The following is a 16408-nucleotide window of genomic DNA, read 5'->3' on the forward strand; positions in this document are numbered from 1 at the left end:
GTTAAATAAAGGTAAAATAAAAAATGCTGGGGCAGGCATGCCCTGAGCTCCTGAAGTGAGCGCCATTGGAGCGGGCAAGAAGGCTGACAATCTAGCCTTTGGGAATCTTGCTCCATGTCAAATTGGGCACACTCCGCTCATATACTCTGATCAGGGACTGGTAAGCTACTTCTACAATCTTTCCTCCTTGGGGGGCTGCTTCAAAATAGCACTGTAGAAGTGACCAAACTAGTGTCACCTCAGGAACACTGGCCTATAGGATGTCAATGCTCAATAACATTCACAATGTTAGCTTCTGTTACACAGGATGGGTTCYTCTGTTACCACTACAAACATGCATTATGGATTCTAAGATCAGTTGGAACCTTTCCTCTAGCATCTTATATTGCTTACACCAAACGGAGTAAAAACAATAAAAGCTCTTCTTTATTTGTGAGATTCCTCTTTATGACACAATGGATCATTAGCCATGAAACAAGACAGACGTATCAACACAACAAGACAACTATATAAAGCATATTTACAGCTGGATCAAAATCTTTAGTACTTACAAGACCATGCTCTCTGTACAAAAAATTATAAAAACGTGTTACACAGGCAGACGCCAAGTGCATGCTCAAAGTAAGGTAGTAAACAATATTTCACCTGCCAAAAGCAGTCTAAAAATGTATGTAATGTTGAATTTCAGTTTTTTTGTAAAACAAGATTATTATGAAGTAATATTCCATTGAAATGTACATACTCCAATCTTACTGTGGGCAATTTTAACAGGTACAGGCAGCTATTGATCATTTCCTCCAATGGAATGATTCAGTGTAAAAAAAAAATCTGCTTCGGATTAAAATATTATTTTGATGACTATGTTCTTTACAGTTTAATTTTAATGTTGACATTACATTTAGTCACATACATATTTTTCGTACAAGTCACACTCTTCAATGGTTTATATACCATAACTCTCACCAAATGGCATGTATTCACCATTATGGCATTCATCAAAATAGTTTCATTTACGAAATGGCATGCCAGTTTAGTTTTGTATTGGGACAGGAACAGGAGGGGTACAGATAACATCCTGTAATATATGGGTCATCTTCTCTCAGAGTGATGGTATATGACATTTTTTATTCCCCAAATATAATGAGATGTTATGAGTTTCATCTTTCCACATTTCAACAGATGTAGCAAAAATAGCTTAGTTACAGTAGCTCCAATGAAGACAAGAGAAGACCTTCACTGCATCATACCCATATATATTATGTACATACCGAGAGACACATACTTACAAGAAATGCAAATATATACGAAGAAGAAACTCGCATAGCAAATGTTTAAATTGAGAAAACTTTTGAACACTCACTTTTCTGTTTTCAGCAAGGATAGAAACATTAAGCATAGTTGCCCTTCAGCTATACAGAGTCTCTCTTTGCTTATTACATTCATACCGCAGGTAAAACCAAGACCAGAGGGTGTCTCTCAAGGAGAATCCTATAGAGTTCCTGGTGAGTCTCAGCAAGTTGTGTCCCTGACCTTTGGTCAAAGTCATCGTACTCAAGGACATTTGGCACTCAGTCAATATTAGTGTATATCACAGTCAATTAGTTTGGCCCACCCCAAATTTCTATCAACCAATCAGCACAAATTCCATCACATACATATTATTATCACCATTAACATACAGGTTCAACAGGTTTCCATTGATCTGGTCTTATTGGACTAGAAGAGTGTTAGCTTAGCATGTGACTGGATGAAAATAACGGACTCCTGTCAATATCATCGTCACCCAACAGTGGATATCACACATGCATTCAATGGTAAATAAATAAACAAACAAAAAGCATTAAGAAAATACAGTACCAAGTCACTGTAACATTTCGTAGATTTTGAGCTACTTTGTTAGTACCGTGGTAACATTATGGCACTAAGTGCATTCTGGACCTAGAGCCGCATTTCGAGGGGCTGTGGAAGGAAAATTACTTATTTTCAAATAATCCCCATCATTGTGGCAAGAAACACCACTTGATGGCGATCTGCCTGTCAGGCAGTTGTAATGAAATTACAGAAAAGAGGGCAAAAACCTGTTGTTTGAATTAAATTATGGTAAAACTTTATTTTAAGATACACATATTAGCCACTAAGTTGTAGTTTATATGTGTGTATATCAGAGGAGGCTGGTGGAAGGAGCTATAGAAGGATGGGCTCATTGCAATGGCTGAAATGGAATCAATGGAATGGAGTCAGTCATGTGGTTTCCATGTTTGATACGCTCCATTAATACCATTCCAGTCATTACAATGAGCCCGTAATCTTTTAGCTCCTCCCAACAGCCTCCTCTGGTGGATATGCTGTACATTGCTCATAAAGGCCTTTATTATGTCTTATTAGCCATATATTGGGCCTTAATTAAGTGTTTTCTTATTCAAACATAAGTCATGTGTTACTGGCCAGTAGTGCTGAGCGATTAGTGCTTTTTGAGGTCGGTTTGGTTTCGGTTTGAGAAAATAATCACGTTTTTTTTTTTTTTTTTTTTACATTAATGTGGGTTGAATGCTGTAAAAACACAGAAAACAACAATTGATGGTAGTGACTGCCTATTACTATCACTTATTAAGCTGTGATCTGTCATTGTCATTGAAAACAAGTCTAAGAAGCAGTAAATCGGTTTTATGTTAACTATTTTTATTCAAATCATTCTTAAGTTTAGTTTTGCGTCTTTTACTTTCAGTTTTGTACTCCAGCTTCAAACAGCTGAAAATACAATATTTTTGGTTATGGGAAATATATTTCACAGCGATTTATACATAAACTGAAATTAGGCAAACTATTAGAATATTAGCAACCAGGAAATGCCAGTGCGATTTCTGCATAGTGCATCTTTAAATAACATATTTTGGTAGAGTATATTCCATATTTGTTTTTAGTACGATGACTTTATTATTTCATTATTAAAACCCAAATGATGGTAGTGACTGCCCATTACTATTTACCACTTTTTAATGCACCATCCGTAATCATTAATCAAATATTTCAGTAGTGTAGATTTAAGCAATAAGGCCTGAGTGGGTGTGGTATATGGCCAACATACCACGGCTAAGGGCTGTTCTTAAGTGCGACGCAACGTGGAGTGCCTGGACACAGCCATTAGCCGTGGTATATTGGCCATATATCACAAACCCCCAAGGTGCCTTATTGCTATTATAAACTGTTACCAACGGAATTAGAGCAGTAAAAATAAGTGTTTTGTCAGCCAATCAGCATTCAGGGCTCAAACCACCCAGTTTATAATTTTTTAGGATTTATTTTTTAATCCCAAATCGTCATCACATTAGCAGCCAGCCAGCCAGCCAGCCAGCCATCTATCCATCTATCTCTGTGCTCCCCAAAGATTCATCCTATTTAGGCAAGCAGCCTAACTAGCTGGCTGCTGTCTGACTAAATCACTGTTTCAGTTGTTCTTCAAAGTAGATAAGGCACACTTTTAATACTGATGAATAACAACTATCAATCGATTAGATTAATTTTCGGTCGGGTAGATACCTAAACAACTGTTCCCTCGTTCGTGACGCGTTCTATGAATTTCTGTCTTTCCTTCCTTCTCATTCTGCCGGTCCCACAGGTTTGAACCAATGTGAACAGGCCGTTGAAGGCGCAATGGATTCTGTTCATTGTAGTTATTTACCCCCTCCCTGCAACGTCCCACAGCTCATACTTGATCTCTGAAGAGAAACCCCACGTTGAGCCAGAGATCAATACGTAATGAAGTCTCCGCACTAACAATGGGAGTCGTTGTCCAAAAGCCCGTAAGGCAGGCGACAAGCTTAAATTCTAAATAAGGCCATATATAGAAAGGAATTGGGCTTATGTTGGACATATTTTGGCGACAGCGAAACCTCTCGCTTTGGCATCTTTCTCTGGTAAGAGCAAGAAATATTTACGAAATGGAATTAAAATAATTGAGTCTATGTCGTTAATTAAAAACTGAACATAAACCCGAAATGTCGGCTAATCGCTTAGCACTACTGGCCAATCCTTAATCTTTTCTCTCATTTTGAAGGTACATCAATGTGACAACATTGATATAACAAGATACAGTATGACTTTAGCATAGGGTACACTTCCACATCTTAAGGTACTATCCCTGTGTACCAAATTGATAACAATGACTGACTAATGAATGGGCCTAGATCAACAGTCAAATACAGTACACAGATATCTTGGCCATACGCCTCCTGATACCTAACCTGGCCCTTTAAAAGGCTTCAACATTCAAGAGCCACCCACACACATCTATCAGAACACTTGGCAACAGTCCCTTATGGCACAGTTAAGTCATGTGTAAAATAAGCGCACATCTGCTGTATATAAGACAATCAAGAAAACAGAAACATGCATTTTTCCACATTCTAATTTAAGCATGTATACAATAAAGTTGTATTATTATCAACAGAGGGCCTGACAGACGAAGGTCTTASTTACAATGTCGATTCACATAAAAATAGGGATCAAATACAACAGACCTGCAGATCCATCAACAACACACCTCAAACCTCACACACATTGGACTGAATAAACCTCATCTCAATCAATACAACTCTATTAAACCATTATTGCGAAATGTAAACACCCTTTAAAATGTATCATGAAAAGATGTGTACAAATGGATATATCCCTGTCTGAAAAATGTCCACAGTGAGTAGACCTACATATCTCTTTCCATCAGATGAAATACAGTTATGTGGATTACAGTTGCTAGGCCTGTGCTGCACCTTCAGCCACTTTACTTCAGATTAGACAGCCAGATCGTAATGAAAACAAGGTTTGGTAGGATGATTATCACACCAATGAGAAATAAGAAATAGAAATGAGAAATTACAACTTCCTTGAATTAAAAACAAATGTCTTTCCATACCGGTAGCCCATATGCACTGATCTTGAGTGACCTCTTCTTACGGTCTGAACTTCTGTGACAAATAGCTTACATACTGTCTCAATATGTTTATAGCAGCATAAAACCAGTGGAGTTGTGATGACTGGATAGATCCAACCAATCCTTTGTCTCACTCCAATATGGCTGTCGATGTATAACCTAGCCTATGAGGTGAAATGTGTCTTTCTTGCCCAGTTAAGAATCAGCTAGACAGATTCATGAGGAGGAGTACACAGGGTTAACAATTTAAATCCTGTGGCCATATGTATCAAGAGTCACAGAGTAGGAATGCTGCGTTTTAGAATACAATTAATACGATTACATTGACAGGGGAGACCTGATCCTAGATCAGCACTCCTACTCTTGATACATACACTCAGAGGCCAGTTTATTAGGTACACCACCCCGTTCACGAAAATGGTTCGCTCCTACAGACAGTGAGTCACGTGGCTGTGGCTTGCTATATAACGCAGGCAGACARGCATCCAGTTACTGTTTGATTGAATGTTAGAATTGGGCAAAACGAGTGACCTAAGCAACTTTCAGCGTGATATGATGGAAACGGCCGGTCCTCCTGGGCTTTTCATGCACGACAGTGTCTAAAGTTTACCGAGAATGGTGCGAAAAACTAAAAACATCTATAGTCAGTGGCAGTCCTGTGGGTGAAAACAGCTCGTTGATGAGAGGTTAAAGGAGAATGGCAAGAATCGTGCAAGCTAACAGGCGGGGCCACAAACAGGCAAATAACAGGGCAGTACAACATTGGTGTTCAGAACGGCATCTCGGAACGCACAACTCATCGGCCCTTGTCACGGATGAGCCATTGCAGCAGACGACCACACTGGGTTCCACCCCTATCAGCTAAAACAAGGAGAAAAAACAAGAAGAATCGTCCCCAGTTATAAAAATAAATAAAAAATGTACGCCTGATCCCACGAATCCCGGTTCCTTTTGCATCATGCAAAATCCCTTGATACCAATTGAGCAACATTTCCATTCCCAGAAGAATTCAGGCTGTTCTGGAGGCAAAGGGGGGTCAGGCCCGGTACTAGATAGGTGTACCTAATAAACTGGCCCTTGAACTCCAACTTTTCTTTTGTTTTTGACATGTAGGCTAACTCCTTCTTGCCTCTTAGCCCTCAGGTTTTCTTCTACAAATCCTAATGGAACATTGATTTGATTCATAATGTTCATACAGGTAACTAAAGATTTGGCACTTTAATATGTTAATACAGTCTTCTTCAGAATGTAATGTTATTAATTACAGGCATAACAATGGTATTACAATGGTGTCCCAGACAGTGTGCTGATGACTGGTGATACTTTGGTCTCCAAATCACCAACTGACTGGATTATGAAAAACTGGTCGTCACATTTTTTTGCAAAACAATCACAATATAGACATCTCGATGAATGAATAAATAAAATAATATCCTCAGTCAAATGTTCACTGATAGACTTTCCATAAACAGCTAACATTACACATAGTGATATATTCCCCTCAGACCCTCAGTTATCAATCTGATACTTACTAAAATAGTAAACAAGAAGACCTACTTTTTATGTGAGGTTATTTGTATTATCTTCAAGCCGTTATCAAATTCTGCTCTGAAAAATTCCAGTTGCTATTGGTCTCTATAATGTTGCAAAAACAACAACATCCATACATAGTTTGGGCCTGTGTGATGACATCACCATCTCTAAGGAGTTTGTCAGAGCACAACCTTACTGTTACTCCAGAGCAGAGGGATTCTGAACTTTGGGGACATCAGTGGCCAGTGTCTGATCCCGAAGGTAAAAAGTGCAAAGGTAAGCATAGTTTAGGAATTAGATATGGATTCCTTATTCAAGTGGAATGATATGTGGTCAGAGGTCAATTCAATCATCTGTGTGTAGGGGGGCAGTAGAGGATGCTGAACGTCTATCAACACACTATCATTATATGAAGGAAAACTATTATTTCCATTTTAAATACAATTTCAACGTGAAAGATTTATATTTAATCTTGAGGAGAGAGAAAATTGATACATAAAAAAAGAAATCTGCTGTGAGGTCTTTTTTAGACTCAAAATATAATACTCGATAGGATGTACGATTTTACAATTCCAAAGGATTATGTGCAAACTGTACTGATCTGTACTAATTCCTGAAGGCAGATAGTTATAAATATATATCATCATCTGTCCTTTCTATCAGTCACAGGGCCAAAAGAAGTGCTTGTGATGTGAAGAATGAACATTATTAGAATACAATTGAGGGAATAATAAACTATTTTTCATATCAGGAAATGTTCTGTCAATTTAACAATGTGGACTAGTAAACCTGTACTCGATAGTAGTTCATGTTCGTAAACAGGGATGTAAAATAAATAAAACAACAACACTGAATGATAATGGAATGAGGACCATAAACAATGGCAGCTAAAGGCTTTAACCATAAACCCAGCCAACCACGACCAAGGTTTCTGCTGCTAACTCAGACAGCATCTCACCACAGTCAGAAAGTGACCCATAATAATATTGCAACTTCAAACCAATCTTGCTCCATCAAGTGGAATATGTACGGATAGGTTTCAATTAGTTTTCTAATTAGGTACCTGTATATGATCCAACTGGTCAGGTCAGGACAGAACAGGACAGAAAAGGACAGGTGGATGGCTGGATGAGAGTGAGGGGTCCAGTGTGCTGCTGAGTTACTTATACCAGTCTATCCAACCAAGCCTGTTTCTCTCTCTCTTCTCCCTCCCTTCATTTTTCTCTGTCTCCTCCTCCTCACTGCGTCTACAGAGGCAGGTCTGTGCTGTTGTGGCGAGTCTTTCTCGACGTCCCATCGTCCCGGGGGAGGGCTTTCTGCAAGTTGGACATGGCTGCTGTCTTCTTCAGGTCGATCACAGCGTAGAACTCACTGCGCCGTGGGGCCTGCTGSGGGCCACATTTGAGGGGTGGCAGGCGCTGGTGCTGTGGCTGTAGTGGCTGGTGCTGAGACTGGGCTCCTCCTCCACCCCCACCGAGGGCCTGGCATGGCGGCTCTGCATCGAGGTCCACCTGGATATAGTTGAGTTGCCTCGATGGGGTCATATGACCGTGTTCACAGCCCTCTCCCCGACCAAACCCTCCTCCCGGCCGCCTACGGAAATCAAAGCTGAATATTCGTCCGCCACGGTCCGACTGGGGGTGGCAGGCCTGGAGGTGAGGGGGGCAGGCATGTCGCAGCCGGCTGGGCTGGACCTGCTCTGTGTTGACATAGTTCTGCAGGGCGTCACGGTGGATTCCCCCCCTCCCCAGCCCRTCCTGGTGGTACCCGTTGGGCGTCCCAGGACCCTCTGAAAACTCGTACTCGTCAAAGTCCTCCTCCTCTTCCTCGTACTCCTCCTCATCCTGTTCCTCGTCATCCTCGTCCTGCTCCTCGTCTCTATGCAGGGCGCGGTACTCCCACACCGGCGGCAGCGACGGCAGGTTCTCGTAGTTGAGCAGAGCTGTCCGCCGGTGACCTCCGCCCATCCCTACGCCCCGCTCACAGGGGTACCCCTGAGGGGGCAGAGAGGATGGGCCGTGGGGGTGCGGTTGGAGAGGGTGTGGGTGTGATTGTGCGTGACTGTCTCCAGTGGTGCTGCTGCTGCTGCTGGAGCCCACAGACTGGGACACGCTGCTGGGGCTGAGTCTCATCCGGCGCCCCCCTCTCAGGCCGTTGATGTTCTCATAGGTGAGCTGGCTGCCCTGGCAGCCCTCCTGGTGCTCGTGGCCAGGGTGCCGGTGCATCACATGGTGATAGTGAGGGTGGTGATAGGAGTGGGAGTTGCACAAGTGCAGAGGAGGCTCGTCCCCCTCTGCCTCTGAGCCTGTGGTGCCCTCTACAGGCAGCATGAGATGGGGATTGTGGCCCCCATGCCTCTCCCTCTCTAGCAGGTGGCGCTGTGCAGGGGTGGGTCCCAGCATGAATTTGACCTCCTGAGAGGAGGGCTGGAGGAATACCTGGGGTTCCTTGCGTTGTTCCTCCAGTGGGCAGCAGTGCATGCTGGCCTTCCCACCTCCTTGGCCCCCAACAGGCATGGCTCCTCGGGTTGACTCGTTGAAGGAGGTGGGCCGCACCTCAGGTAGAGAGTGTACACAGTGTCGACTGGAGAGTTCCCCATCCACAGTAACAGTATTCATATAGGTGTGAGCCTGCAGAGATGGGAAGAGAGAAAGAGAGCAAGAAAGAGAACGATAAAAAGCGAGAGCAAGATTAGCAAGGACTCAGAGAGGATATTACACACATTGCGAGGTGAGGAGTAACCAGCGGTTACAGTGCAGCTCGGTTCGTCACTATAATGTGAAAACTACAATGGAGCGGTGAGGGGTCAATCTTACCTGGTCATCCAGGCCCATGAGGCTGTGGCCATGTGGGTCGTCAGTTAGAGAGGGCTGGGAGGATTCAGCTCTCATGGGATACCCCGGATATCCATTGGGAAAACCCTGGACAGGGAATGATGTAGCTGGAGACAATACAAACTGTGTTGAATGGGAGTCTGGGTAAATGAGGTTAGATGTTTTAATGTCTGCAAATCTAATGGTGTGTGTGTGTGGTGTATTGCATAGACTGCTTAGTAATGAAACCTTTGCTGCATCTAGCGACTGGAATGAGCTGCAAAAAACACTCCAAACTCCACAGTTTTGGGGCCTCCGGAGTGGCCGAAGGCACTAGATCGCAGTGCTAGAGGCGTCACTACAGATTCGGGTTTGATCCCGGGCTGTGTCGCAGCTGGCCACAACCGGGAGACCCATGAGCGGCGCACAATTGGCCAAGCGTCTTCCAGGTTAGGGGAGGGCTTGGCCGGCTGGGATATCCTTGTCCCATCGCACTCTGGCGACTCCTTGTGGGGGCCGGGCGCATGCACGCCAACTTCGCCAGCTGTACGGTGTTTCCGCCGACACATTGGTGCGGCTGGCTTCTGGGTTAAGCGAGCAGTGTTTCAAGGAGTGCGGTTTGGCGAGGGCGTGTTTCGGAGGACGCATGGCTCTCGACCTTCGCCTCTCCCAAGTCCGTACGGGAGTTGTAGCGATGGGACAAGACTGTAACTACCAATTGGATATCACAAAACATATAAGGGGTAAAAAGAACCCCCCAGAAAAAAAAGAAATACTGGACAGTTTTATCTCCATCTCTTCATTCGAAGACTCAATCATGGACACTCTTACTGACAGGTGTGGCTGATTCGCGTGATGTAGTGCTGTCTCTACCTTCTTGCCTTTATGCTGTTGTCTAAGCCCAATAACGTTTGCACCATGTTTTGTGCTGCTACCATGTGCTGCTGCCATGTTGTGTTGCTGCCATGCTATGTTGTTGTCTTAGGTCTCTCTTCATGTAGTGTTGTGGTGTCTCTTGTGATGATGTGTGTTATGTCCTATATATATTTTTTTAATCCCAGCCCCGTCCCTGCAGGAGGCCTTTTGGTAGGCCGTCATCGGAAATAAGAATTCGTTTTTAACTGACTTGCCTAGTTAAATAAAGGTTAAACAATTAGAAAAATTCTACCCACAATATTAGAAGCTGTTACCAAGCGAAGCTTGATTTTGGAAGATGCTAACCCACTTAGCTAACTAGCTACTAAATTAGCAAACCAAATGCACAACTGCAAAGCAAAGCATTTAGGACATTTTAGTCAGTTCACTTAATAGTTATTATAAACACTTAGTTGTGAATTCCATACTACAACTACACTGAGAATACCAAAAGGTTAGGAACACCTTGAATGGCACACATACACAATCCATGTCTCAGGGCTTAAGAAATATTTTTTAACCTATCTCCTCACCTTCATCTACACTAATTGAAGTCGATTTAACAAGTGACATCAATAAGGGATCATAGCTTTCACATGGATTCACCTGGTATGTGGAAAGAGCAGGTGTGCTTAATATATTGTACACTCAGTGTAGATCACCTGACGTGTGCTGCACAACAGCATGTGACTCACAAGGCTCCAGTCTCTCATAATTTTGTGCTTGTAAACAAACACCACGTGACTGGGGACTATTGTTAGCTTCATAAGAAAAAATTATGTGACGTGAAATGAAGAACACGATCTTCTTCATCTCCTAACATATTGCACAAGTTAATTGCAGGTATTTACCTAAAAAGTAGCTTCAAATATTATAATTTATTAAAAAACTTAAAATAAATAGTTTCAATGGTATTGATGCTATTGAAAAACCATCCTGTGGCTATTTCCAAATATCCCGGCATACGGTACATGGTATACCGCCCAGGCCTACTCCCTACCCTTCCATTTCCTTTCCACTACCCTCCCTCCCTCCCTACCCTCCCACCTGCCTTCCTCCTTACCCTTCCACCTCCCTTCTTCCCTACTCTTCCACCTCCCTCTCTGCCTCCAACAGGTTGGAGCGTTGAAACTGGGTTTGATGAAAGGGTTTACAGTAAGACGTGGTAGGCCTGTAGGCCCGATTGCCGATGGCGATGAGACAATCTACAGGGAGGAGGTCAGAGACTTGACAGTGTGGTGCAAGGACAACAACCTCTCCCTCAACGTCAGGGGAAAACACATCCTCATCCACATCGACGGGGCTGTAGTGGAGCAGATCGAGAGCTTCAAGTTCCTTGGCGTCCGCATCAATAAGGACGTAACATGATTCACACACACAGACACAAAGTCGAGGAAAAGGCATGACACCCCCTCTTCCCCCTCAGGAGGCTGAAAAGATTTGTCATGGGCCCTTGGATCCTCAAAAAGTTATACAGCTGCACCGTCGAGAGCCTCTTGACTGGTATTGCAAATTCACCACCTTTGACCTCCAAGCGCTACAGAGGGCGGAGCAGTATATCACTAGGACCGACCTCCCTGGCATCCAGGATTTCTATATCAGGCAGTGTTAGAGTAAGGCCCGAAAAATTGCCAAAGACTTCATCAATCTACACACAATACCCCATAATGATAAAGCAAAAACCGGTTTTAAAAATTGTCCTGAGCGCTCTGGAGCAGGTTTTCATCAAGGATCTCTCTGTACGTTGCTCCATTCATCTTTCCCTCGATCCTGACTAGTCTCCCAGTCCCTGCCTCTGAAAAACATCCTCACAGCATGATGCTGGCACCACCATGCTTCACCGTAAGGATGGTGCCAGGTTTCCTCCAGACGTGACGCTTGGCATTCAGGCCAAAGAGTTTAATCTTGGTTTCATCAGACCAGAGAATCTTGTTTCTCATGATCTGACAGTCCTTTACGTGCCTTTTGTCAAACTCCAAGTGGGCTGTCATGTGCCTTTTTACTGAGGAGTGGCTTCCGTCTGGCCACTCTATCATAAAGGCCTGATTGGTGGAGTGCTGCAGAGATGGTTGTCCTTCTGGAAGGTTCTCTCATCTCCAGAGAGGAGCTCTGGAGCTCTGTCAGAGTGACCATCGGGTTCTTGGTCACCTCTGTGACCAAGGCACTTCTCAAACCRATTTCTCAGTTTGGACAGGCGGCAAGCTCTAGGAGTGTTGGTGGTTCCAAACTTCTTCCATTTAAGAATGATGGAGGCCACTGTGTTCTTGGGGACTTACAATGCTGCAGAATTGTTTTGGTACCCTTCCCCAGATCTGTGCCTCGACATCATGTCTCAGAGCTCTACGGACAATTCCATCAACCTCATGGCTTGGGTTTTGCTCTGACATACACTGTCAACTGTGGGACCTTATATAGACAGGTGTGTGCCTTTCCAAATCATGTCCAATCAATTGAATTTACCAAAGGTGGACTCCAGTCAAGTTGTAGAAACAGCTCAAGGATGATCAATGGAAACAGGACGCACCTGAGCTCAATTTCGAGTCTCATACCAAAGGCTGAATACTTACGTAAATAAGGTATTTCTGTTATGTTTTTTAAATAAATTTGCACACAAAACAATTAACCCTGTTTTCGCTTTGTCATTATGAGGTATTGTGTGTAGATTGATGTGGAAAAACACACACACACACACACACACACACACACACACACGCACACGCACACGCGCACGCGCACACGCATACTGACAGCACAAACCCACATACATACACACATGTATACCGACACAGCATTATTGATCCTTATACAACGGGTGGGTCTAATCCTGAATGCTGATTGGTTAAAACCGTATTCCAGCCGGTGTCTATTTCACAAGTTACCACCAACTAAATCTATGACGCTGAAATGCCTATTTACTCTGTTCCATCTGACTGCGCAATCCACTGTCTCATCAACCCTGCCAGAAAATGTATAAACTTGATCTCCACTTTAAAAAGCATCTAGACTGTATCTCCCATTTCTTTTGGACTAACATTTGGTTTTCAACAGCAGAGAATTGTATAAACCTTGCTCTGTCTCTCTGACCTTTTCAATATTGAATTACGATCTCCACCGTCCAATATAAAGTGAATGTGTCTGAATGAGACAGACAGCAAATTGAGCTGGTCGTCATAGCCACATACAAAACTTTTTTTAATTTGACTGGCTAAATTGATACTTTGTTGTGAAATCAACTGAATTGATGGCTAAGGGCTTGTAAGTAAGCATTTCACCAAGGTCTACACCTGTTGTATTCAGCGCAAGCGACAAATAAAATTAGATTTTGATTTGATTTGAGCTATCTCAGCTGTGATGGATAACCAGAAGCCATGGATTACAGGCAACATCCGCACTGAGCTAAAGGCTAGAGCTGCCAATTCAAGGAGCGGGACTCTAACCCGGAAGCTTATAAGAAATCCCGCTATGCCCTCCGGCGAACCATCCAACAGGCAAAGTGTCAATGCAGGACTAAGATCGAATCGTACTACACCGGCTCCGACGCTCGTCGGATGGGGCAGGGCTTGCAAACTATTACAGACTACAAAGGTAAGCACAGCCAAGAGCTGCCCAGTGACACGAGCCCACCAGACGAGCTAAACTACTTCTATGCTCGCTTCGAGGCAAATAACACTGAAACATGCATGAGCGCACCAGCTGTTCCAGACGACTGTGTGATCACGCTCTCCACAGCCAATATGAGTAAGACCTTTAAACAGGTTAACATTCACAAGGCCGTAGGGCCAGACGGATTACCAGGACGTGTACTGCGAGCATGCGCTGACCAACTGGTAAATGTCTTCACTGACATGTTCAACCTCTCCCTGTCCGGGCCTGTAATACCAACAGGTTTTAAGCAGACCACCATAGTCCCTGTTGCCAAGAACACTAAGGTAACCTGCCTAAATGACTACCGACCCGTAGCACTCATGTCTGTAGCCATGAAGTGCTTTGAAAGGCTGGTCATGGCTCACACCAACACCATTATCCCAGAAACCCTAGACCCACTCCAATTTGCACACCGCCCTAACAGATCCACAGATGATGCAATCTCTATTGCACTCCACACTGCCCTTTCCCACCTGGACAAAAGGAACACCTATGTAAGAATACTATTCATTGACTACAGCTCAGAGTTTAACACCATAGTGCCCTCAAAGCTCATTAATAAGCTAAGGACCCTGGGACTAAACACCTCCCCCTGCAACTGGATCCTGGACTTCTTGACGGGCCATCCAAGGTGGTAATGGCCAGGTCAATGAATACGGCTGCACAGTATTGTTTCTTATCGATGGCGGTTAAGATATCGTTTAGGACCTTGAGCGTGGCTGAGGTGCACCCATGACCAGCTCTGAAACTAGATTGCATAGCGGAGAAGGTATGGTGGGATTCGAAATGGTCGGTAATCTGTTTTGTTGACTTGGCTTTCGAAAACCTTAGAAAGGCAGGGTAGGATAGATATAGGTCTGTAGCAGTTTGGGTCAAGAGTGTCCCCCCCTTTGAAGAGGGGGATGATCGCAGCTGCTTTCCAATCTTTGGGAATCTCAGACGACACGAAAGAGAGGTTGAACAGGCTAGTAATAGGGGTTGCAACAATTTCGGCAGATCATTTTAGAAAGAAAGGGTCCAGATTGTCTAGCCCGGCTTATTTGTAGGGGTCCAGATTTTGCCGCTCTTTCAGAACATCAGCTGACTGGATTTGGGAGAAGGAGAAATGGGGAAGGCTTGGGCGAGTTGCTGTGGGGGGTGCAGTGCTGTTGACCGGGGGCGGCGTTTTAGACGACCAATTCTCATAGTTTTTAGCCAAACCTTATCCTACTCTCCTCTTGTTCCTCTGGTGATGTAGAGGTGAATCCAGGCCCTGCGTGCCTAGCTCCACTCCTATTCCCAGGCGCTCTCTTTTGATGACTCCTGTAACCGTAATAGCCTTGGTTTCATGCATGTTAACATTAGAAGCCTCCTCCTAAGTTGTTTTATTCACTGCTTTAGCACACTCTGCCAACCCGGATGTCCTAGCCGTGTCTGAATCCTGGCTTAGGAAACCACCAAAACACTTGAAATCTCCATCCCTAAACTACAACATTTTCAGACAAGATAGAACGGCCCAGGGGGCGTGTTGTCTGAATCTACTGCAAAGATAGCCTGCAGAGTTCTGTCCTACTATCCAGGTCTGTACCCACATTTGAACTTCTACTTTTAAAAATCCACCTCTTAAAACAAGTCTCTCACCGTTGCCGTTCTATAGACCGCTCTGCCCATGTGCTCTAGGACACATACTGTGGCTATCTCTGCCGCGCTCACTTCAACTGTCTGCTACCGTCTAGGACGCCAACAATTGTTGCTTGTGACCACCCAGCACTCTACGTCAAAGCTTGAGCCGTGCTTGCGTAGCGCAAACCTAAACGGAGGGACATGCTTAGAACCACCTAGCAACCATCAGCTTGAGCCCCTCAATCACAGATATCTGAATCCTACCCAGACACTGCCAGCACGAGAGTTAAACACGGGACCCTGCTAGTTTTCATCCAATTTATCTCAGCGATCACCATGCCATGAATGCTGTCATTCCGCTTGAAGGTCAGCGTCGTACACTCCACTCATCACTGTCAAAACGCTCCCTGAAACACTTGCGAGCGGCAGGCCTTTCTAATCGACCTGCCGGGGTATCCTGGAAGCTTAAGATCCTCATCCCGTCACGTGGGATGCCCTGGTTGTTATTTTTTTTTTTAAATTCCTTCCTCACCATCTTAAGCATGCCCCATTCAAGAAAATGTAGAACCAGGAAACAGATTAGCCTTGGTTCTCTCTCGAGACCTAGACTGCCCTTAAACCAACTACATAAACATCCTATGGCAATCTGCATTAGCATCGAACAGCCCCCGGGTGATTATGCAAGCTTTTCAGGAAGCTAGAAGCAATAATACACAGGCAGTTAGAAAGCCAAAGGGCTAGCTTTTGTTCAAGCAGCAGATAATTTGCTTCCTGCAACACAACTCAAAAAAGTTCTGGGGCGAACTGTAAAGTCCATGCGAGAATAAGAACACCTCCTCACAGCTGCCCAACTGCACTGAGGATAGGAAACACTTCACCACCGATAAATCCACTATAATTGAGAATTTTCAATAAGCATTTTTGTGCTAACGCGGACTAGGCCATAGCTTTGTCCACCCTTGGTACGCACCTA

General features: G+C 44.1%; 1 protein-coding gene across 1 annotated transcript in view; it reads right to left on the reverse strand.

The window, feature by feature from the left end:
- Positions 1–404: 404 nt before the first annotated feature.
- The window catches only part of LOC111970291 (fibroblast growth factor receptor substrate 2-like), a 54219-nt gene continuing 38215 nt past the window's right edge, over positions 405–16408 (reverse strand). Inside the window, exons 5-6 of the mRNA XM_023996946.2 lie at positions 9277–9401; positions 405–9090 (exon numbers count right to left, since the gene is read on the reverse strand). Of these exons, the coding sequence (XP_023852714.1) occupies positions 7708–9090; positions 9277–9401 (1508 nt within the window). The 3' untranslated portion in view covers positions 405–7707. The remainder of the gene's footprint in view (positions 9091–9276; positions 9402–16408) is intronic.

This window comes from Salvelinus sp. IW2-2015, linkage group LG11 (genome assembly GCF_002910315.2).
Source record: "Salvelinus sp. IW2-2015 linkage group LG11, ASM291031v2, whole genome shotgun sequence".
Taxonomy (NCBI): Eukaryota; Metazoa; Chordata; class Actinopteri; order Salmoniformes; family Salmonidae; genus Salvelinus; species Salvelinus sp. IW2-2015.